Consider the following 24,566-nt stretch of genomic DNA (forward strand, 5'->3'; position numbering starts at 1 on the left):
ACAGAATGAAGTCTGGAGGTTAAAAGTAGTAGGAAAATTATTAACTGGTGTACAAGTGTACAAACATCTCCATATCAACCACTTCTATACAGAATGAATACTGGAGGTTAAAAGAAGTAGGTAAATTATTAACTGGTGTACAAGTGTACGAACATCTCCATATCAACCACTTCTATACAGAAGTCTGGAGGATAAAAGTAGTAGGTAAATTATTAACTGGTGTACAAGTGTACGAACATCTCCATATCAACCACTTCTATACAGAAGTCTGGAGGATAAAAGTAGTAGGTAAATTATTAACTGGTGTACAAGGGTACAAACATCTCCATATCAACCACTTCTATACAGAATGAATACTGGAGGTTAAAAGAAGTAGGTAAATTATTAACTGGTGTACAAGTGTACGAACATCTCCATATCAACCACTTCTATACAGAAGTCTGGAGGATAAAAGTAGTAGGTAAATTATTAACTGGTGTACAACTGTACAAACATCTCCATATCAACCACTTCTATACAGAATGAAGTCTGGAGATTAAAAGTAGTAGGTAAATTATTAACTGGTGTACAACTGTACAAACATCTCCATATCAACCACTTCTATACAGAATGAATACTGGAGGTTAAAAGTAGTAGGTAAATTATTCACTGGTGTACAAACATCTCCATATCAACCACTTCTATACAGAATGAAGTTGGAGGTTAAAAGTAGTAAGTAAATTATTAACTGGTGTACAAGTGTACAAACATCTCCATATCAACCACTTCTATACAGAATGAAGTTGGAGGTTAAAAGTAGTAAGTAAATTATTAACTGGTGTACAAGTGTACAAACATCTCCATATCAACTACTTCTATACAGAAGTCAGGAAGTTAAAAGTAGTAGGTAAATTATTAACTGGTGTACAAGTGTACAAACATCCCCATATCAACCACTTCTATCCAGAATGAAGTCTGGAGGTTAAAAGTAGTAGGCAAATTATTAACTGGTGTATAAACATCTCCATATCAACTACTTCTATACAGAAGTCTGGAGGTTAAAAGTAGTAGGAAAATTATTAACTGGTGTACAAACATCCCCATATCAACCACTTCTATACAGAATGAAGTCTGGAGGTTAAAAGAATAATTTAAACGGTGTGATCTCCGCAAATAAGTAATGATAATATTCTTTGATATGTATGGCTTAAGAATGTTTTATTCTGGATCATAAACAACATTTGATAAACAAGAACATTTATGTAGAGCCCTTCTTTAGGTTAATGTTACTTATAAATGTCACAAGTACTGCTATTGGTACAGTGCCAAAATAAGTAAAATTGAGTCCCAACACGGAAAAGGGAGAACCAACATCCTGGTTTGTTGTAGTCGGTGATAAGTGGATTGTAGTAGGAATCTGCATTAGAATTGACTAGCACTCCATTGCTGAAACTTTTAAAAGGAATAGGAAAGATGGAGCAACAACATCTAGGTTTCTGAGTTTATTTACAGTTTACATGTTTCGGCTAGGTAGGCTAGACATCATCAGATCAACAACTTACAATATAATAATATGATTTCTGTTTTCTCTTCCATAACAACAGTATACAATATAATAATATGATTTTCTCTTTTCTCTTCCATAACAACAGTATACAATATAATAATAGAATTTTCTGTTTTCAATTCCATAACAACAGTATACAATATAATAATAGAATTTTCTGTTTTCAATTCCATAACAACAGTATACAATATAATAATAGAATTTTCTGTTTTCTCTTCCATAACAACAGTATACAATATAATTATAGAATTTTCTGTTTTCAATTCCATAACAACAGTATACTAAATAATAATAGGATTATTACATATGATATTTGACATGTTGAAGTTTTCTGTTTGACACAGGTACACTCAGTGTTTTGATCTAGAAGGAGAGTCTGGTATTGTGGTACGGAGTATTGGTACAGCAGTTACCATCAACAGACCCGACCTTAAACCTGTGCCATCACCACTGGGAGTCTCGCCACAGCCCAAAGAGTAAGAATTCCATTAAAGGGCGATAACTCTGATGTGTTAGTAGGGCAAATTAATGTTGTTTTTTGAAGAAATTATTTTCTAATTTATTATTTTTTTAAATTAATTAATTTAACTATTAAAAGTGGATTTGAACTTTGTCTATAAATTGATATTTTAGCTGCATAGATAAAGATATTATTACAACTCTCCCAGTGATAAAAGTTTCCTGCCAAGCTCAATTTTTCAATTCATCTTCTTATAAGAAAAAATTGAATGGTTTCAATTTCTCTTTACCAGGTCATTTTTAAAGGTTTTTTTTCATTTAACTGTTAAAACTTCAATGTTAATGGTTAATCAATATTCAGTTATCTGGTCAGGGCTATTCCAGGTATGACTATATGAGAGGAAAAGGGGTGCGGGTGGGGGGGTCAGAAGGGTTTCACTGACCCAATCACCTGACCCACATTGTAGTTGTTTCCCTGTCCTGACTACCCGGTAAACTACATATAATTATTGTAGACTCCATCACCATGCAATTTAGTGAAAATGCCTGACAACCACCCCACCCCCACTTCCCATTTGTTGATATCTGAAGTAGCCCAAATGATTTTATAGTTAATATTTGTGATTTAAAAATTGTTAAATTTTTCTTTCAAGCAGCATTCAATTCAAAACCCTTGCTACATGAACAATATCAATTATATAAGATAGCACAGCTCTTACATTTAATATGCCTTACATGTACTTAATATGAAGACTTAAAATCTAATACATATATATATATATTATATTTTTCATTGGAACTTAATTGCTAAGCATACAAGATACTTATTAAAGGTAATTGTTTGATTTTGTACCTTTATTGTAAATACTCACATGGTAGCTGGCCTGCCTCACTCGTCCCCACTGACTCTATAATAGGCACTGTCTTTTATGTAGTTCTCTTTTCTATCTTTGCATGATTGTTCATCTTGTGCCATGAAAGATACAGTTGTCAATGAGGAAATAAATGCAAAATATAAAGAGCTGGGGGTTTTCCCAGAAGTAATGGTCTTCATCTTGTCAAAAATATCACCAGTTAAAATAATTCTAAAGATGAAAGCTAGAAAATGGAGGAAAAAACCCTTCATACTTAGTTTAGGTCCATTATGTTGTATAAGTGTATTTAGTTGCATCATATCACATTAAAAACGGTATTATTACTCATTCCATTAACACAATAAGGTTAGGTATGTCCTGACCACATTCAACCTTATGACCTTAACCTTCACCCACTAGGAAATAGGTTTCTTGGTCATATCTGTTACAGAGATTTGTGTAGGGAGATCATACTTGGTAAACATGTACATCATGGTCAAGTGCTGTGTCATACAGCAAAATAGGGTCAATGTAACCTCTATTTGGTGTTGTGTCAAATAAAACATGTTGAGTAGGCGAGTATCAAAAATCCTTGCTTCAAGTTAAATCTAGTTTCACTTGTACCTGAAAGTGTTATTTCATTATCAAAACGTTTGAATATTCATTCTTAATGTACAAAATGTTATATACCTGAGCCATGTCTTGTGGAGAGAGTCATATCTTATGTCATGCATTGTTATTTACTATCGCGCATAAATTATACTGTATTAGCAGCACTGAGCATGGACTCATAAAAGCGAAGGAAATCTGAAATTTATATCTAGCATTGAGCATGGACATATGAAAACAAAGAAACCTGAAATATATCTAAAATGAACTACCTAAGTATGTTTTTACTTTTATATTCTATTTTGTTTTCCTCAAATTTTAACCTGTTAATATATAAATCTGTTTTTATGCTATTACACATAGTATTTTTTTTCTATTTGTTTTCTTTTCCGATTAAATGTTTAACTTTATAGAATCCTCATTCATAATTCTATAAATGTATTACCCATTATACCATATTTAGAAGAGTTTACCATCACTGATCCACCTATAGTATACTAATGTGTACACTATATATCTGTTACATACCTGTATATATTTATGACATACCTGTATGGATCCATGACATACCTGTCTGTATCCATGACAATATTGTGAGATGTATCCATGGTTACTAACCACCTATAGATCTGAGGTAGTGTTGTCCCCTGGGTAACGTTTGACTGGTGTTGGAAGGATTTTGGTTTGGTTTATGTTGTCACATCACACTTAGTGTTAAAGTGGTCATCTATACATGTACCAACCATTTTCACAGATGTTCACTAAAACCCCTGTTTCTCAACCAACACATACCTGCATGAATTTTAGAGTTTCCAGGTAACTGGTGGTTGTTGTTTCTTACCTGTCTTGGTCCCTCCCCTTCAGTAGATACTGATATCAGTGTGGTGAAAATGGTTGTTAAGTATGGATGACCCTAGAAATGTCTTATCACAATACTCACTTAACACTGAACAAAAATCATATTTTGTTTACAGAATGTGTTTTATGCAATGTGTGTTATTTAATTGTATGAGTAAGTTTAACATCAGCAATGATTGCGTTACAAAGTTTATCACCAAACAAATATTGTAATACAAAGTTTAACATCAGCAAATATATAGTTATACAATGTACGAAATTTAATATGATTTGTTGTTATATAAAGTTTAACATCAGCAAATATATAGTTATACAATGCACGAAATTTAATATGATTTGTTGTAATATAAAGTTTAACATCAACAAAAATTGTGGCACAATATTCGAATTGACAAATATTACAGCACAAAGTTTTGGAAATACCAAGGTAAAGGGTACTAACAAGTTGAACTATATTACTACCACTGTAACTATTGTAAATTATTTGTTAATACAAAGCCTATGTTGCCATACACGAATTATACAAGTCCAGCATCAAAATCAGTGTCCAATTTATGGGCCACAAAGCATATGAAAAATTGACCAGGAATGTTACTCTTCAGCCAGAAAAATTCCTTTAGGTATCTTCTATATAAAAGCCAAGGGAGACTACTCCAAGACAACAAAACTCTTGAGTGGAACTCTTCTTCAAAATTAAAAATGATGCAGTGGTACCCTTTACCTTAACTCATTCACTCCTGAAACTCATAATGAACTATTCCAACCTTTGAACTGGAAGAGTTCAAATTTGTCTTCAGGGGTGAATGTGTTAATATGCAACAAATTGCAATATCTGAGAATGAAGTTGCTGGATGTAACAAGGAACTGTTTTGATGAGATGCACTGTGCATGCTCTATAACAAACTGTTTTTTATGTGAAGGGTTGGGATTCACATGTTTGCATTGCCTTGTTTTTCCTAGTTTTGGGGTGAAGAAAAAGCTTGATATTAAACTTTGATATTGTTTGCAGTGCCTCATTTTCCTCTGTTTTGATTTTACCTTTAAAAGATTTACAAGGGGAATTTGATCCAGGAAACACACATTATTTTTTCTAATGACAAAAATGTATAACGTCGGAGAATACATGAGAAATACAATATTTATTAAACGAAATCCTTTACACTAATTAGTCAATTTTGTTAGTATAAACTGTTTAAATGAGAAAGGATGGGTATTGTTTACAATGCCTTGTTATTCTTAGTTTTGATTTTACTCTTAAAAAGATTAATACATAAGAGGGATCGATCCAAGAAACATACAATGTCAGACACAAAAATGATAAGGTCAGAGAATGTATGAGAAATACAATATGTAAAGGAAGGATTCACCTTAATCTGTTGATGTTGTTGGTTGACGTATTTGTTTTCGGTAACTGTGTGTTTGTGGTGATCTAACACTAGTGTGTTTCTCTGTACTTTCAGTCTGCGGCATGCTGTCTACTCCTCCGTGTCCAGGTCTCTCACATTCCATCACATTGGGACGCCGCCCCTAACACCTGTCAAACAGTCACCTCTTTCATCACCCCCACCCTCAGCTCCACCCTTATATAATGGCGGCCAGTCAGCATTTAGTTTCCATTTCAGCTCACCTGTACCAGAAGATGCTGTTGTTCCATCCTCACCTCCTTCCCAGGTGCACCAGAGCATGACGTCCCCGGTGAAGGTGTCGCCACTACTACCACAACGCAGGCGGCGACGGTCGTCTGACTCGGACATCAGCAACACCCCACCCAAAGGTACGATGTGTCTTTTAGTCTGAAGTTTGTGGTCATATATATATATGACTGAAATCGCCTGAAGAGCCCCAAAATGGGTGAAAGCGCTTCGTGTTTTGTTTTATTTATGTATATCCCAGTATAGAGATAGAAAGTTCAGGAGGTCAAATATAAGCTCCAAGTTTGTAGCTAAAAAGTTATTTCAGGAGATGAATTTTTTCTTACACAGCATCTAGATTTAACAAAGTCACAGGTATGGCAGTATAAAGTCATTAAAACACATGGGTTTTGTTGTTTTATATGTGTTGCCAAAAATAGCAGAAACATATAAAATGAAAGTATGTATTTAATCAATCGTTTCCGTACCAGAAAACTAGTCTGATTGAGAATGAGAATGTATTTTAAAATTATTGCTTCTGTAAAAGGCAACTTAAGTTTGAATGATAGTTTTTATTGAAACTGTGGTTTAGCTACCAGGAAACCTCACATCTGACAGAATGTATAATTATCAAGACTTGTGTTTGACCAGGAAAGTCAATTTTAACAGAATGTATTGAATCTATTGTTTATAAACCCCACTACATAATTGGAGGATGTATCAAGGGTTTGCTTTTTTCTTTGTCCAGCTGTACGTCCATCAGTAACTTATATTGGTTAGAATTTGTTCCTATCACCATCACTCTTAATACTAGACATCCAACCGTCATTAAACTTCGTGTATGGCTACATCTGAAATACTACTCCAATATTTCAAATCCAGGGTACATATGCTCTTTTAAGTTTCACTGACTCTTATTGAATCTGTTGTCTTTGTACCATGAAGTCTGACTGACAATAGGTATTGAATCTGTTGTCTTTTTACCATGAAGTCTGACTGACAATAGGTATTGAATCTGTTATCTTTGTACCATGAAGTCTGACTGACAATAGGTATTGAATCTGTTGTCTTTTGACCAGAAGTCTGACTGACAATAGGTATTGAATCTGTTGTCTTTTTACCATGAAGTCTGACTGACAATAGGTATTGAATCTTTTGTCTTTGTACCATAAAGTCTGACTGACAATAGGTATTGAATCTGTTGTCTTTGTACCATAAAGTCTGACCGACAATAGGTATTGAATCTGTTGTCTTTGTACCATGAAGTCTGACTGACAATAGGTATTGAATCTTTTGTCTTTGTCCCATAAAGTCTGACTGACAATAGGTATTGAATCTGTTGTTTTTGTACCATAAAGTCTGACCGACAATAGGTATTGAATCTGTTGTCTTTGTCCCATGAAGTCTGACTGACAATAGGTATTGAATCTTTTGTCTTTGTCCCATAAAGTCTGACTGACAATAGGTATTGAATCTGTTGTCTTTTTACCATGAATTCTGACTGACAATAGGTATTGAATCTGTTGCCTTTTTACCATGAAGTCTGACTGACAATATGTACTGAATCTGTTCTCTTTGTACCATGAAGTCTGACTGACAATAGGTATTGAATCTGTTGCCTTTTTACCATGAAGTCTGACTGACAATATGTACTGAATCTGTTGTCTTTGTACCATGAAGTCTGACTGACAATAGGTACTGAATCTGTTGTCTTTGTACCAAGAAGTCTGACTGACAATAGGTATTGAATCTGTTGTCTTTGTACCATGAAGTCTGACTGACAATATGTACTGAATCTGTTGTCTTTTTTCCAGGAAACAACAGTTTAACTGAGAGCAGTGGTAGTGGCAGTGCGTTTGGCAGTGGAGGAAAAGTCATACCCAAACTGTCAGCCCAGCAGCCCAGTATAGAGATGATGGTAGGTTTAATCCAAATTTCTGGTTGTGAGGGGATATTGTAATGATGCTATCTCCTCAATTGTGAGGGGATATTGTAATGATGCTATCCCCTCGATTGTGAGGGGATATTGTAATGATGTTCATCCCCTCGATTGTGAGGGGATATTGTAATGATGTTCATCAACTTGCTGTAGGTAGAGATTTGGTTTCCACTCAATGAAAAAAAATTCTATGAGCTGTTAGACTTACTTAAACCTGATACAATGCTTCCTCATTGAAAGTGCTTCCTTGGAACGGTTTTTCAGATCCAAATGTCAAAGGTTAAGATCACTGATAAACTTTTAATTTGGTTTCCAACAATAACTCAAGTGTCCGTCAGCCGATCAAAGTTAAACTTTATACTGTGTTTTCATATCGAAAGTGCATGTGTGAATAAGCTGTTACTCTAAACACTGGTTGGGGAAATATTATTACTCCATGATCAATGCCTTGTTTTGTTTGATATAACACTCTTTTCAATCACAAGAAACATAATATGAAGATTTGATGAAATTGTAGCAAAGACAGCAATTGTAGCAGTTTGCTTTTCTTTCTATGATTTGACTAAATATGTTGTTAAAGGTGATTTGGTGATGTCTTAAAAATATTTCAAACGCATTATCAAGTATAAGGTGTTTATAAAACTGTTGGAGTCTTATTTCAAAATAATTTGAAATGGAAACTCTTTGAGGTTCTTTTATCACATTTGTCACCAGAGATATATAATTTGTATATTGAGTGAAAAAATGATAGAGAACAGATGGTCATCTGTTGTTCATAAAAAATTGGTTATGGCTATCACTATCTCTGTTTCACTTGTGCCAGTATAGAATACGTATATGATATGGTGGTGAGGAAGCCTGTTATAAATGTACCCATTAACCAGCTGACCTTGACTTCCAGGAGTACCCGTTTTTCACAATGACATCCTTCCCTCCTGGCTTCATCGTCCACCTGGGAGGTGTGGTGTCTGCCCGCTCCGTCAAACTCCTGGACAGGATACATAACCCAGGTAACGTCACCACACCTAACCAGAATAGCTGATTTTTAGAGATCTACATGTATAACCCTTATAAGACAATTTGATATAATTTTAAAATATTTTATCTTTGATAGTTTGATAGCTGAAAAGCTTGAAACTAATATTTGTGCAATTTGATTTACATGTTTATGCATGTATTTGTATACGCCCGTCGAATGACTGGACGCATTATGTTTTTACGCAGGCGGGCGGGCGGGCGGGGGGGTGGGTACACATTAGTTTCCGCTCAATAACTTGAGTAATTTTGAATGGATTAATTTCAAACTTGGTAGGAAGGTTTCATTGCAATAAAAGCTTGCACAAGTTCGATAACCATTATCCACCTTTTATTAAGTGAGTTATGGCCCTTTAAAGAATTGACGTAACAGTTTACGCTCAATAACTTGAGAAATTTTGAATGCATTCATTTCAAACTTCAGCCATACTTTACAGACTTAAGGCCTTTTGTAGAATTGTCGGAACACAATTTCTGCGCAATATCTTTATGCACTTATGGCCCTTTGTGGCAAACTGCTCATTCGACATCTGACAGGCGTTTCATGTACCGCTTTGCGGAATTCTTGTTTTGTTATATGTCTGAAATAACAGTTTTAATACTAGTCATAACCTCTCATCAAAGTGTAGGCTATATATACATAGCAGTAATTAGGTTGCTTACTCCTATAATTTTACAACATCTATTTCATGGTTGCTCACTCTGTCATTCTTTATGATAAAACTCCAATCTTTTAAGTTACCGTAACTATGCATTTTTATTATTTTAAGCTTTAAATCTCTACTTGATGTTAATCTTTATATTAAAGAATAAAGGAGTATTTTATCAATAACAAATAATATATAAAAATAAACATTGAACTTTGCAACAGGAACTTGATAGCCATTTATTGTATTGAAATTGTAACTTTTAAGAGTAGTTTATGAAAATGTCTTAGCTTGCATCTTAATCAACTGTTTTACTTATTGTTGACTGCAACATTGGCTGGCAAAACCTGAAATATACGTGTCAGCAGGACTGACATCACAATATAAAATGATGTGGGATGTTTTGTGATGATGTTAGTATTGATATGGATCCATGTTTTGAATGTTGCAATCCTGCCATTACAATGTTACAGAATTTGAACTATGATATCCAAATCATTCATTAATGTGAAATATGAAATTTGAATTAAAAACAGAAATAAAAGAGATATCAGAAGATATAAGATATACAAGAAATGTAAGAGAATAAAAACAAAAACACCTATGTTCTTAAATTATTCAAGTGATTTATAATAATCAGTGACAGAACTTTTGTTGGAAACATTAATATGTGACTATGTATGCATAATGTTGCTTTCAAAGTTATTTCAAACATTCATGGCATCAACATGTTATAAGTATATACTTTTTAATAAGATTTTTGAGGATTTTAATTTTCAGTAAATCTGTACAATTTTTTCTGTATATATTACGCTGCTGACAATTCCAATTTGCTTTTGACAGAGGAACCAGAGACTCGTGACGCTTGGTGGACTGAGATACGGACAGAGATCCGATCACACGCCCGTGCCATGGGATGTCACGCGGTCCTCGGCTACTCCGAGCACACCTCAATCTGGTCAGTACAGGTTGTACTAAGCACTAAGCCTCAGACATCAGGCTTTGCCATTGAGAGAATAATTTCCCCTTTTAAAAGCAGCGAAATTACAGAAATGTTATGATGGAGCTGAAGAAGTACTGTTTTAAAAAATATCACAAAACAGTTATACTAATTGTTTTGATTGTATAAATTGTATGTCTATGTACTGTAAAATGCTGTAGAGTGGCTTATTATAGCTAGATAGGGCGTTATATTAAATGTTGTATATTTTTTTATTTATATAATTTGTATTGTTTTCTTTTTGGGAAGCAGCATTTTTTTTCTTCAAAGTTATTCAAAATACTGTGGTATACTAAACATCAGTTTGTAATTGGTCAGCATTATTTCAATATATACAATTGCAGTGATGAAGTGATTGTCCTTTCTGCCATGGGGACAGCTGCTCGAGTAACTGTGACCTCTGACCTCACTCAGTTACTACGGCATACGAGTCAGCCTGTAGTCCCTCCGCATGAACGTCCACAGATCGACAAAGACAAGAGGTTGTTTGTGGATGTCAATCTGGCCAATCAGGTCTCTCAAAACAAAACCTTCCACGGAGGCTTTGGGTAAGTATATAGCCAATTAGGTCTCTCAAAACAAAACCTTCCATGGAGGCTTTGGGTAAGTATAGAGCCCATCAGGTCTCTCAAAACAAACCCTTCCACGGAGGCTTTGGGTAAGAATATAGCCAATCAGGTCTCTCAAAACAAAACCTTCCACGGAGGCTTTGGGTAGGTATAAAGCCAATCAGATCTCTCAAAACAAAACCTTCCATGGAGGCTTTTGGTAAGTATATTGCCAATCAGATCTCTCAAAACAAAACCTTCCATGGAGGCTTTGGGTATAGCCTATCAGATCTCTCAAAACAAAACCTTCCATGGAGGCTTTGGGTAAGTATAAAGCCAATCAGATCTCTCAAAACAAAACCTTCCACGGAGGATTTGGGTTAGTATATAGCCAATCAGATCTCAAAACAACAACATCCATGGAGGATTTGGGTATAGCCAATCAGATCTCTCAAAACAAAACCTTCCGTGGAGGCTTTGGGTAAGTAAAAAGCCAATCAGATCTCTCATAATAAAATTTGGTCTCCCAAAAAACAAAATTCTGTGGAAAGTCATTGTGTCATCTGCAACGTGACGCAGACTTGGTACATATATTGCATACCAACATAGCTCGAACGAGTTCGCATTTCAGAAGTTTACATGCATTTTTGGTGGAGTTATGCCCCTTTTATTGCCAAATAAGGGCATTGTGTAGTAAATGCAAGAACTTTTTAAAATTTTGAATCCATACCTTTCAAATTTTGTATGGTAATGCTAGAAGCAATAATGTTAAACATATATTACAGGTTTTTATTGTCGAGTTTCAACTTTCCCCGTTTTGGCATATCACACTTGACATAGCAACGCTGTTTATCCTTTTTGTCGTTAATTTTTGCTTAATTACGCGATAATCAAGCCAAAGCACTTTTCTCACTAAAAGCGCTGAGCATGCCACGCATCCACTCCTGTGGAATTCTTATTTTCAAATTGTATACTACAGCAAGTGATTGAAATCCACAACAATTTATAATCAATTTAAAGTACTTTTAACATGTTATATTCCAATGTGTCTTTCCATCATTTTTTTTCTCATTATTCCATTGTTTTGTCCTTATACCAGGTTTTTGTACTCCAGGTTTGACGACAGTATCCAGAGTAACTGTTCCCTGTGCCACATACCCTACAAGGCTAGCTCCACCCCTTTCCCTGTTAAGCTTGCTTTATGTGCCATATGCAAGTGAGTTTCAATAATTTTACTGTAAAATAAACATTGAACATTATACAGTGAATGTTTTAAAAGTCTTTCATGCCCAGGAGGTGTAGGGTAAGAAAATTCCATCCGAGGGGTTTTCAAATTAGGTAAACCCGAGGCTTGCCAAGGGTTTTGTACCAGTTTGAAAATCCTGAGAGTGGAATTTCCCTATATATTTAAGTGTTGAGAAAAATAAGAGCAGAGGTGGTCTCATTGCACACAATATATTTCACCATCTAACAAAACACTTGCCCAGGGATGGCCTGGTTGTCAATACCTTGGAATAACTTTCCATCTACAAACAATTTATGTTTTTATTTGTCTTAAAATAGAATTACTGTAGTTCATATATCAGAAACCAAAATGTGCAGATTAATGCACTCACTGCCTAAATTTTGTTAGATTCTTCTAGATGATGGCATGATATTGTTATTAAGACTGGATACAAGATTAAATATCACATGTGTCTGTATGTCTGTCTTCACAGAAAGAAAAAGGTTCCCGACGTCCTTTTCACCACCGTCGACCCTCCGAGTGAGATTCAGATTTGTGGGCGGGGCTCACTTATACAGGCAAGGTGGGTGAGGATAAAATTACTAATTAATACCCTTGTGGAAGTTACTATAAAAATAAAATAATTAAACACATTTCAATGAATCCTGATTTTCTGTTGATGATTATGGAAAAAAAATCATATGTTTGATATCTGCTTAGTAAACAAACACTTCAATTGATATTCACAAGCAGCAAAGCTTACACAAAGTTCAGTTTTCTCACACCAGCTTCAGCTTTCTCTCTCGCCATTACCAAAACACATCAGTGTTGTAACAAACAGCTGATTGTTGAGTGACATACTTGCCATTCACATAATCCTCAATGTTACTGAAATCCCTTTATATCCTGATATGTTAATGTCACATCAATTTACAGAATGAGTAGATCATGAGATCATACATAGAAAGAAAATTCACTCCAACACATTTATACTAGGAATATATATGGTAGGATCATTAAGTGAATGTAAATAAAACACATTATGTACATTTTTATCAGCAACAAGAATGGTGAGATGGTTAATAATGCAAAGTACTTTATTCATATTTGTATTAATTCTAAATGTTTCCCTGGTAATATTTGATATTTTATGCTAATATTTGTTCATGTTGTTTCAGAATCTGTAGAGTGAAGTTGAAAGGAAAAGGGGAGACAAATGCAAGGGAGATAAGTGATGTAGGTATTTCACCCTTTATGCATTTGATTATGCAATGGAGATTATTGATGTAGTATTTCACCCTTTTATACATTTGATTAAACAAGGGAGATTAGTGATGTAGATATTTCACCCTTTATACATTTGATTATACAAGGGAAATTAGTGATGTAGGTATTTCACACTTGATACATTTGATTATACAAGGGAGATTAGTGATGTAGATATTTCACCCTTTATACATTTGATTATACAAGGGAGATTAGTGATGTAGGTATTTCACACTTGATACATTTGATTATACAAGGGAGATTAGTGATGTAGATATTTCACCCTTTATACATTTGATTATACAAGGGAGATTAGTGATGTAGGTATTTCACACTTGATACATTTGATTATACAAGGGAGATTAGTGATGTAGATATTTCACCCTTTATACATTTGATTATACATGGGAGATTAGTGATGTAGGTATTTCACACTTGATACATTTGATTATACAAGGGAGATTAGTGATGTAGGTATTTCACCCTTTATACATTTGATTATACAAGGGAGATTAGTGATGTAGATATTTCACCCTTTATACATTTGATTATACATGGGAGATTAGTGATGTAGGTATTTCACACTTGATACATTTGATTATACAAGGGAGATTAGTGATGTAGGTATTTCACCCTTTATACATTTGATTATACAAGGGAGATTAGTGATGTAGATATTTCACCCTTTATACATTTGATTATACATGGGAGATTAGTGATGTAGGTATTTCACACTTGATACATTTGATTATACAAGGGAGATTAGTGATGTAGGTATTTCACCCTTTATACATTTGATTATACAAGGGAGATTAGTGATGTAGATATTTCACCCTTTATACATTTGATTATACATGGGAGATTAGTGATGTAGGTATTTCACACTTGATACATTTGATTATACAAGGGAGATTAGTGATGTAGGTATTTCACCCTTTATACATTTGATTATACAAGGGAGATTAGTGATGTAGATATTTCACCCTTTATACATTTGATTATACATGGGAGATTAGTGATGTAGGTATTTCACACTTGATACATTTGATTATACAAGGGAGATTAGTGATGTAGGTATTTCACCCTTTATACATTTGATTATACAAGGGAGATTAGTGATGTAGGTATTTCACCCTTTTATACATTTGATTACAAGGAGATTAGTGATATAGGTATTTCACCCTTTTATACATTTGATTACAAGGAGATTAGTGATGTAGATATTTCACCCTTTTATACATTTGATTACAAGGAGATTAGTGATATAGGTATTTCACCCTTTTATACATTTGATAACAAGGAGATTAGTGATTATCTCATCCTTTAGACCATGTGATTACTTGTAGTAGGTTGGATCATGATGCGAGTATCTTGCCCTTTAGACTTACAGTCTGTTGTTTAACATAATTAAGTGTTGTAAGCTGTTAACGAGGAAATACTGACTAAACACAGTTATTATAACAATTTATCAGTGAACCATTAAATCACAATGCCAGATAGCATAATGATTTTAATCTACTTGAACGAAATCAAGTGTTAAAGCTGAAAGAAACAAGAATTATAAAGAGCAATGCTAACTTGGTTAGCAAGTCACCTTCACATTTCCCTTTTACTTAACTGATATGGGCAGTGACGTTGGAATACAATGTGTGCTGGAATGTGATTCCCATCGTTCTGTGTGTTTCAGAGCCTCCCCTTCCTGGAGTACGAGTTACACAACCAACTGATGAACAAGTTAAAGGTACGTATAGGTCACACATAATTTGGGTCTCAGACATTTCTCAATTTACTCTTATACTGGTAGTTGCATGGGCACAATTCCATAGCCCCCTCCCAGTTTCAGAATTTTATGAATTAAATTCAAAGTCTGATGTTTGAAATTCATTGAAAACAAAATTATATTTCGCCTTTATTTTTATACAGCCTAGCAACCATTGTTAAACATAATAGCAGTATGATCAACATAAATTCAGTACTGTTGTATATACAATATTCTGTCAGAGTGAAATCTTGTTAATCTAAACACACCTTGTTTTAGAAAATTAGTCAGGATCAAAACATCTTCAAAATTAAAGGATCTCAGGTCATCAAGATTCCACATTAAACTCACTGTGATGTAACAATATGATAGCAAGAGTTGATCAACATGAGATTTGCTGTACTTCTACTTATAGTATTCTTGTTTCTCTAGCTACGTGGTATGAACGGTCTGTTTGGCCTGAAGATACAGATTTCTGTCGGGGATACCCTGCTGGTTGGAATAGCTGTAAGTAATAAGTAGCAGAGTGTCTGAGTTTGTTCTCCTTGAAATTGCTTTGAAGTCTGTGCCAACAGGTAGAAATCTTCTTGTCTATAGATTGTAATTGTCTGTCAGAGTTCTCAGAATCACCCAAATGAGGGTTCTTCACCCCCAAAACAGTTGGTACGTACCCCCTGTTTTAACAATTCCCCTATGTAACTAGGTACCTAGAGTTACAGAGTCTTGGTAATGTATCAAATATACCCATACCCCCAAATCTAAAATTCAGTGGGAACACTGTGTATTATATTTTAAGACATTGACCTAGAATAAGTTTACAAATTTGAGTTATCTGTCACTTCCTGTTTATAAGAGTATAAGCTACTGGGTACTGATGTCAGGTTGTTGCTATTACAGACTGCCACTGCCGTGTTTTTGACAGCTCTACTGCTGCCACCTATACCCAAGGTCACTGGACAGGTAAGTCATACAGTCATGGACATATCTAAGTAGGCTGTAGAGAAAATATGCAATATGTTGTAATTCAATAACCTTTTGGTTTTCAATTTCTTATTAAATAAACCCGAAAAAATGACTGACATGTTTTGACTTTATAATGTGATGAAATAAAAATAAATAAAACCTTTGTGTTGTTGTGTAGGCGACGTCAGAGCGTGAGAACCTGGCCCTGATAGACCTACAGAAGAAGATTATTGAGACGGTACAGAAGAATCGAGAGATACACGATCTCGTACATATTGTGAGTCCACTTACGTTGGTATACAAGATCTGACAGAGACCAGTAAGAGGTCATGTTCAGATGACCTTTTAACAAACCATTCAAATCACAGGTTGCAAAATTTGTCGGATCATATTTTCCTCAGCACTCATTGGTTGGTAGTTATTGCATAGATAACATCCAAGTTTCCTGATTGTAAACCAAACTAAAATGGCTGGTTCCATGGAAAACCCTCTCATGCCAAAAATGATGTATTTATTGGACAAGTTCTGTGTAATTAGTGGTTTACCATTTATTTTTAAGGAAACTACCGAAACAGGAAGGAGATGTATTTACAAAGAAATGTACAGATCAGAAGCTAACATTAAATGATGATATGATCAAACTAGTTTTACATACACTGTCAAACAGGCATACAAGAGATGCCTTTTGATTGGCTGAAAAAGTCATGTTGTATGGTAATCATTCAGGTTGTCTGAACATGACCCCTTACTGGCTACTGTTAGATCTTCATACGTAGTGTATAATGAATATCTTTATTATAATCAGATCACTTAGTACCCTAGTGCACCTTAACATTCCAATGATAATGTTGATTTACGATCTTGTAGAATAATTCTTACAACATTATTTCAAATCTTCTACAAGAAGTAGCAAATATGACAAGGTACAAAAAGTGACTTAATGCAAAATCGATTCCTGGGCTTATAAAAATTGTTCATGCAACGTTGTTTCACAATCTTGTATGAATAGTGACTAATGAAAACTTGATCACAACCTATACGTGCAGAAAGTTAATAACTGCAAATACTGTATGTTACTAGTGATAAGCCTAGGAATACATGAAAACATGTCGGTAGTAGAGGGTGGGCTTATCACCCAATATGAGCCTATCGGTCATAGGCTCAGACTAGACATCGTGGTCTGCCATTTTGGTTCCGAATATCATAGCTTACCAATCGGAACTGGTAGACAGTTAACAAGGGAGTGGACTTAATACTAAGTACGTGGTAGTCACTGATCAAGTAGACAGTTAACAAGGGAGTGGACTTAATACCAGGTACGTGGTAGTCACTGATCAAGTAAACAGTTAACAAGGGAGTGGACTTAATACCAGGTACGTGGTAGTCACTGATCAAGTAAACAGTTAACAAGGGAGTGGACTTAATACCAGGTACGTGGTAGTCACTGATCAAGTAAACAGTTAACAAGGGAGTGGACTTAATACCAGGTACGTGGTAGTCACTGATCAAGTAAACAGTTAACAAGGGAGTGGACTTAATACCAGGTACGTGGTAGTCACTGATCAAGTAAACAGTTAACAAGGGAGTGGACTTAATACCAGGTACGTGGTAGTCACTGATCAAGTAAACAGTTAACAAGGGAGTGGACTTAATACCAGGTACGTGGTAGTCACTGATCAAGTAAACAGTTAACAAGGGAGTGGACTTAATACCAGGTACGTGGTAGTCACTGATCAAGTAAACAGTTAACAAGGGAGTGGACTTAATACCAGGTACGTGGTAGTCACTGATCAAGTAAACAGTTAACAAGGGAGTGGACTTAATACCAGGTACGTGGTAGTCACTGATCAAGTAAACAGTTAACAAGGGAGTGGACTTAATACCAGGTACGTGGTAGTCACTGATCAAGTAAACAGTTAACAAGGGAGTGGACTTAATACCAGGTACGTGGTAGTCACTGATCAAGTAGACAGTTAACAAGGGAGTGGACTTAATACCAGGTACGTGGTAGTCACTGATCAAGTAAACAGTTAACAAGGGAGTGGACTTAATACCAGGTACGTGGTAGTCACTGATCAAGTAGACAGTTAACAAGGGAGTGGACTTAATACCAGGTACGTGGTAGTCACTGATCAAGTAGACAGTTAACAAGGGAGTGGACTTAATACCAGGTACGTGGTAGTCACTGATCAAGTAGACAGTTAACAAGGGAGTGGACTTAATACCAGGTACGTGGTAGTCACTGATCAAGTAGACAGTTAACAAGGGAGTGGACTTAATACCAGGTACGTGGTAGTCACTGATCAAGTAGACAGTTAACAAGGGAGTGGACTTAATACCAGGTACGTGGTAGTCACTGATCAAGTAGACAGTTAACAAGGGAGTGGACTTAATACCAGGTACGTGGTAGTCACTGATCAAGTAGACAGTTAACAAGGGAGTGGACTTAATACCAGGTACGTGGTAGTCACTGATCAAGTAGACAGTTAACAAGGGAGTGGACTTAATACCAGGTACGTGGTAGTCACTGATCAAGTAGACAGTTAACAAGGGAGTGGACTTAATACCAGGTACGTGGTAGTCACTGATCAAGTAGACAGTTAACAAGGGAGTGGACTTAATACCAGGTACGTGATAGTCACTGATCAAGTAGACAGTTAACAAGGGAGTGGACTTAACACCAGGTACGTGGTAGTCACTGATCAAGTAAACAGTTAACAAGGGAGTGGACTTAATACCAGGTACGTGGTAGTTGTCACTGATCAAGTAGACAGTTAACAAGGGAGTGGACTTAATACCAGGTACGTGGTAGTCACTGATCAAGTAGACAGTCACTTTTTCTTGCCGGCCAGTCTGTCAAACACATTGGTGGCCATGCGTTCCTTGTGTTCCTTGGAGAACTCGAGTTTCCTGTTTATATTGTTACTAGATGATGTTACTTTTGAAGAGTTTATTACTTTCTTATTCGTGAGGGCGTCGGGATCATTTTTGTGAGGGGCCTTGACAAAATGCACTGAGTGACCTTTGGTGTCCCTGTTAGATTGTACCGATCCACCTTTTGTATTTTTGCTAGCAGGTAATGGGTGATCTTTCAGATCTGTTTTAGTTTGTACAGAGTGACCTTTTGAATCTCTGTTGGGTTGATATGAATGACCTTTGGAGTCCTTGTTGGGTTGTACTATTGAGTGTGTTTCTATGTGTTGAGAGGTCATTGTAGATAAACTTTGTGTATCAGATGACAAGTTGAGATTGGAATCAGTCTTGGCGGTACGGTCCTCTGTTAGAACTGACTGTCTACGGTTACCATGGTTACTGAGGTGCTGTTCTCTCACAATCACAGAACCTGGCGTAAAACCTGTTTTATTGTCACCATTTGTTGTTTTGCTATTTTGCTTTCTCCAATTTTCAAATTCTTTCTTTGTGGGTATATTTGCTGCATAAAACTCTGGAATTTTGCCAATCTGTAAAAAAAAAAAAAAAAAAATCCTTAAGGATGTACTCTTCTGAGGTTTCAATCACGTTCAAGTCTCGTTTTGGTCTAGTTTAATGGGTTTTTGTAATATTTAACAAATTATGGTCAAGTTTATTAGCAATCGCGCGTCTGAAAAATATGTCAAAAAACTAGATGCCTGTTGTTTGTAGAACTTTTTTGACAAGAATTTAAAAAAATTACCAATTCGGTGGCCATTTTGAAAATGTGTATTAATGTGTATTTCCTGCGCTTAAAAAAAGGCCAAAATTTCACCTTTTTTGACAGTAGATTGATCACTTAAATTGTCATTGTGTCGCCATTTATAATTGTAGCAGGTTCAATTTTGCTGTACAACTTTATAATGTTCAATATGATAAAAAAGTATGCAACAAACTGGAAAATTATACATTATTGATAATTTTTGTACGTATTTAGTGTAACTGAAGCACTTTTGATTTTTGACCCCGAAAAAGGTAAAAAATAACACAAATGATAATGGGACAAAAAAAGAAGCACACTGACCCCCATTTTTTAGATGTTTTAGAAAGAGAAACACATTTTCATTTAATTCATTAAATATTAAAAAAAAGCTTTAATACCAGAACTTTTTATATCAAGCATTTAATCTGCAAAAAAATGGTAAAAAAATAGTATTTTTTCATTAAAAAATAGGGGGTAGGGGTAACTAAAATCGGCTTTCTGAGTTAAAAGAATAAGATTAAAAATTTTTACTTCCATAATTTAAAAGAAAATAATATTTTCATCAATTCTACAAACATTCGTACATATATGATAACACACTTGGATGAAATTGTATGAATTTGTTCTGCAAATGGTCAAAACCCAAAAAATCACCTAAAATCACATATTGTGTTTAATTGGTATCTTTGACTGATCATAGCACAAAAACGAACACACAGACATATAGTTTTTTTTGCATTTCCTACTATGCCATTAACTCCTTTTTCCAAAAATCCTTAAAAGAAAAAAAGTTCAATACAGGAAAATTTTGACTTCTCAGAGGTGTACATCCTTAAGAAAAGAAAGTATTCCAAATAGAAGCTTGTTATGTGTTTAAAGTATTCATCACATGACCTTGAAATAAATGTTACATAATACACTTATTGCCCTGGTGTGATGGAGACCTGAAGAGTTGTTTCCCCCCCAGATAAATCATGTCTCCCGAGGACGAAGCCTGAGGGAAACATGACTTATCGAGAGGGAACAACTCTTCAGGTCTCCCTCACACAAGGGCAATAACTAATTTATTATTCCTAAATTCCATCTGTGGAGTCTGTGTTATATAACACATGTAACAAAAATACATCAACATTAGGCAATGTAACGAGGCCCTGTATTGTGACTGACCTGTTCGCCCTTATTTCATTAGGTCTGGTAGCATATGTATTACATGACTGGTGCTAATTCCGAGCCCTGATTGGAGGAGACGTCATGTGACGAGTCTGTAAATATGTTACAGACCTCGTTCTATGAATAGAAAAGTGTTACAGACCTCGACCTATAAACAGAAAGTGTTGCAGAACGCTACTAAAAATAGGCCTAGGTAATTTCCCAGCCAGTCTGTAATTCTGTTACCAATCACACTACTGAATTCAACTACAAATGAATTATCTCATCAAATTCTGAACTATGTGAATATTGATGATGTCGATTTTGCAAATAATATTTACTTGAAATTAAATATCACAAAAATTGAGTCCTTCACTCTGTGATTCCAAAATGGTCCATGCCATCCATTTGTTTACGACATAAATAATGATAAATCTCATTATAAAATGTCATATAATAAAACAATTGTGGACTTCAGTTTGGGTCTATCCCTGATTTACGGACCTGGACTGAACATTATTCACAGAGGCCGAATATACTGCAAATACCTATCACTATTAGTGTTTTCATTTCACATCAATTAAACAACAAGAATAGCCCTTCAAGTTCTTCAGCTGTTGGGAGGTGGAATCTCCCATTCGCTGCCATTGTTGATGTTTGTGGTGTTGTCCGGAACACATCATGCGTTAGAGAGTCTAACAAAGAGAGACAACTCGTCCGATAATGTGTGAGGAGTTCCGAGAGGGATACTCTGACAGGGAAAATGGATCGCGTGAGGGAGACTTGATGTTTTATAATCCTGTCATGTGATGTGTTTAAACCAATCAGACATGCTGTAAAATCGATGAGAAATAATAATTGTTAATATAGCATGGATTAATTCAAGAGATACAACAGTTCTAGCCTGGTAAGTCACAGAGGTAGCCCCTGTACTATCAGTGGTATGATTATAATTTTAAAAGAATGTCATGAAGAAGTCTTGATGTTACTTACACAGTCTCCTGTGTTGGGGTCTGAGCCATGGTCAAGCAGCAGACGAACAATGCTGTGATGTCCACTCTTGGCTGCCAGATGCAAAGCAGTCATCTCACTGAACTGAAAGGACAGACATTTGTTTAATTCCTGGAGCCTTAAATCATTGAGAACATACAAGAAATGTAATTAGTCTAACAGCTCATAAGTCTCTTAATTCAATTCATTCTCAGAAAATAAAATATTTATAATAAAGGGCTATAGCTTATGCAGGAAAGGCCTTCATTTGTCAACATTGTTCGACTAGTCTAATAATAATAATGATAATAATTTGAGGTTCTTGTATACCACTTTATCACAACCTAGTTCTTTGTAGGTCGTCTCAAAACGGTTCACAAATTATTATCAGTGGTTATAAGGCCTTTGCAACCAGCCAATATCTTTCTCAACTCCCTGGGGAGCATGCATACAGTCATTGCTGCCATTTGGACGCTCACAGTTAGCATTCAACAATTCTAGCATTGCCCAACCACATACTCATTTACAGCTGAGTAGACTAGAACAAGCGGAGTAAAGTATCTTGCTCAAAATACAACACAGTGCTGTGATGTGACTCTAACCCGTAACCATTCGGTCATGTGCCTGGTGTCCTACCACTAGTCAATAATGTAAATATATCAATGTTTTGATGTCGGAGTGTGTACCTCCCTCTAGAAGCTAAAGTATATACCTACCTTTGTTTTGATGTTGGAGTGTGTACTCCAGAAGCTGTAGTACAGTATATACCTACCTTTGGTTTGATGTTAGAGTGTGTCCTCCAGAAGCTGTAGTACAGTATATCCCTTCCTTTGTTTTGATATCGAAATGCGTACTCCAGAAGCTGTAGTACAGTATATTCCTACCTTTGGTTTGATGTTGGAGCGTGTACTCCAGAAGCTGTAGTACAGTTTATACCTACCTTTGGTTTGATGTTGGAGCGTGTACTCCAGAAGCTGTAGTACAGTATATGCCTTCCTTTGTTTTGATATCGAAATGTGTACTCCAGAAGCTGAAGTACAGTATATACCTACCTTTGGTTCGATGTTGGAGTGTGTACTCCAGAAGCTGTAACCTTTGGTTTGATGTTGGAGCGTGTACTCCAGAAGCTGTAGTACAGTATATACCTACCTTTGGTTTGATGTTGGAGCGTGTACTCTAGAAGCTGTAGTACATTATATACCTACCTTTGGTTTGATGATGGAGTGTGTACTCCAGAAGCTGTAGTACAGTATATACATCCCCTTGGTTTGATGTCTGAGTGTGTACTCCAGAAGCTGTAGTACAGTATATACATACTCTTGGGTTGATGTCTGAGTGTGTACTCCAGAAGCTGTAGTACAGTGTATACCTACCTTTTGTTTTCATATCGATATGTGTACTCCAGAAGCTGTAGTACAGTATATACCTACCTTTGGTTTTATGTTGGAGTGTGTACTCCAGAAGCTGTAGTACAGTATATACCTACCTTTGGTTTTATGTTGGAGTGTGTACTCCAGAAGCTGTAGTACAGTATATACATACTCTTGGTTTGATGTCTGAGTGTGTACTCCAGAAGCTGTAGTACAGTGTATACCTACCTTTTGTTTTCATATCGATATGTGTACTCCAGAAGCTGTAGTACAGTATATACCTACCTTTGGTTTGATGTTAGAGTGTGTACTCCAGAAGCTGTAGTACAGTATATAACTACCCTTGGTTTAATGTTGGAGTGTGTACTCCAGAAGCTGTAGTAGAGTATATACATACCCTTGGTTTGATGTCTGAGTGTGTACTCTACCTTTTGTTTTCATATCGATATGTGTCCTCCAGAAGCTGTAGTACAGTATATACCTTCCTTTGTTTTGATATCGGAATGTGTACTCCAGAAGCTGTAATACAGTATATACATACCTTTGGTTTGATGTCAGAGTGTTTACTGCAGAAGCTGTAGTACAGTATATACCTACCCTCGGTTTGATGTTGGAGTGTGTACTCCAGAAGCTGTAGTACAGTATATACATACCTTTGGTTTGATGTCAGAGTGTTTACTCCAGAAGCTGTAGTACAGTATATACCTACCCTTGGTTTGATGTCTGAGTGTGTACTCCAGAAGCTGTAGTACAGTATATCCCTACCTTTGGTTTAATGTCAAAGTGTGTACTCCAGAAGCTGTAGTACAGTATATAACTACCTTTGGTTTGATGTTGGAGTGTGTACTTCAGAAGCTGTAGTACAGTATATCCCTACCTTTGGTTTAATGTCAAAGTGTGTACTCCAGAAGCTGTATTACAGTATATACCTACCTTTGGTTTGATGTTGGAGTGTGTACTTCAGAAGCTGTAGTACAGTATATACCTACCTTTGGTTTGATGTTGGAGTGTGTACTTCAGAAGCTGTAGTACAGTATATACCTAC

At 35.7% G+C, this 24,566-nt stretch overlaps 1 protein-coding gene across 7 annotated transcripts in view; it reads left to right on the top strand.

Annotated features, from left to right (window-relative positions):
- Positions 1–24,566, top strand: part of LOC110465587 (C2 domain-containing protein 5-like) — a 77,638-nt gene that overhangs the window by 16,270 nt on the left and 36,802 nt on the right. For 6 of the 7 annotated variants that reach the window (XM_021521534.1, XM_021521525.1, XM_021521565.1 and 3 more), the window contains 13 exons: positions 1,891–2,022; positions 5,787–6,100; positions 7,772–7,875; positions 8,798–8,906; positions 10,422–10,536; positions 10,923–11,126; positions 12,226–12,342; positions 12,845–12,934; positions 13,530–13,587; positions 15,305–15,358; positions 15,809–15,883; positions 16,274–16,336; positions 16,518–16,616. In XM_021521534.1, coding sequence (XP_021377209.1) covers positions 1,891–2,022; positions 5,787–6,100; positions 7,772–7,875; positions 8,798–8,906; positions 10,422–10,536; positions 10,923–11,126; positions 12,226–12,342; positions 12,845–12,934; positions 13,530–13,587; positions 15,305–15,358; positions 15,809–15,883; positions 16,274–16,336; positions 16,518–16,616 — 1,534 coding nt within the window. The remainder of the gene's footprint in view (positions 1–1,890; positions 2,023–5,786; positions 6,101–7,771; positions 7,876–8,797; positions 8,907–10,421; positions 10,537–10,922; positions 11,127–12,225; positions 12,343–12,844; positions 12,935–13,529; positions 13,588–15,304; positions 15,359–15,808; positions 15,884–16,273; positions 16,337–16,517; positions 16,617–24,566) is intronic. The other variant, XM_021521573.1, reaches the window with a different exon arrangement.

This window comes from Mizuhopecten yessoensis, unplaced genomic scaffold, assembly GCF_002113885.1.
Source record: "Mizuhopecten yessoensis strain PY_sf001 unplaced genomic scaffold, ASM211388v2 scaffold1591, whole genome shotgun sequence".
Lineage (NCBI taxonomy): Eukaryota > Metazoa > Mollusca > Bivalvia > Pectinida > Pectinidae > Mizuhopecten > Mizuhopecten yessoensis.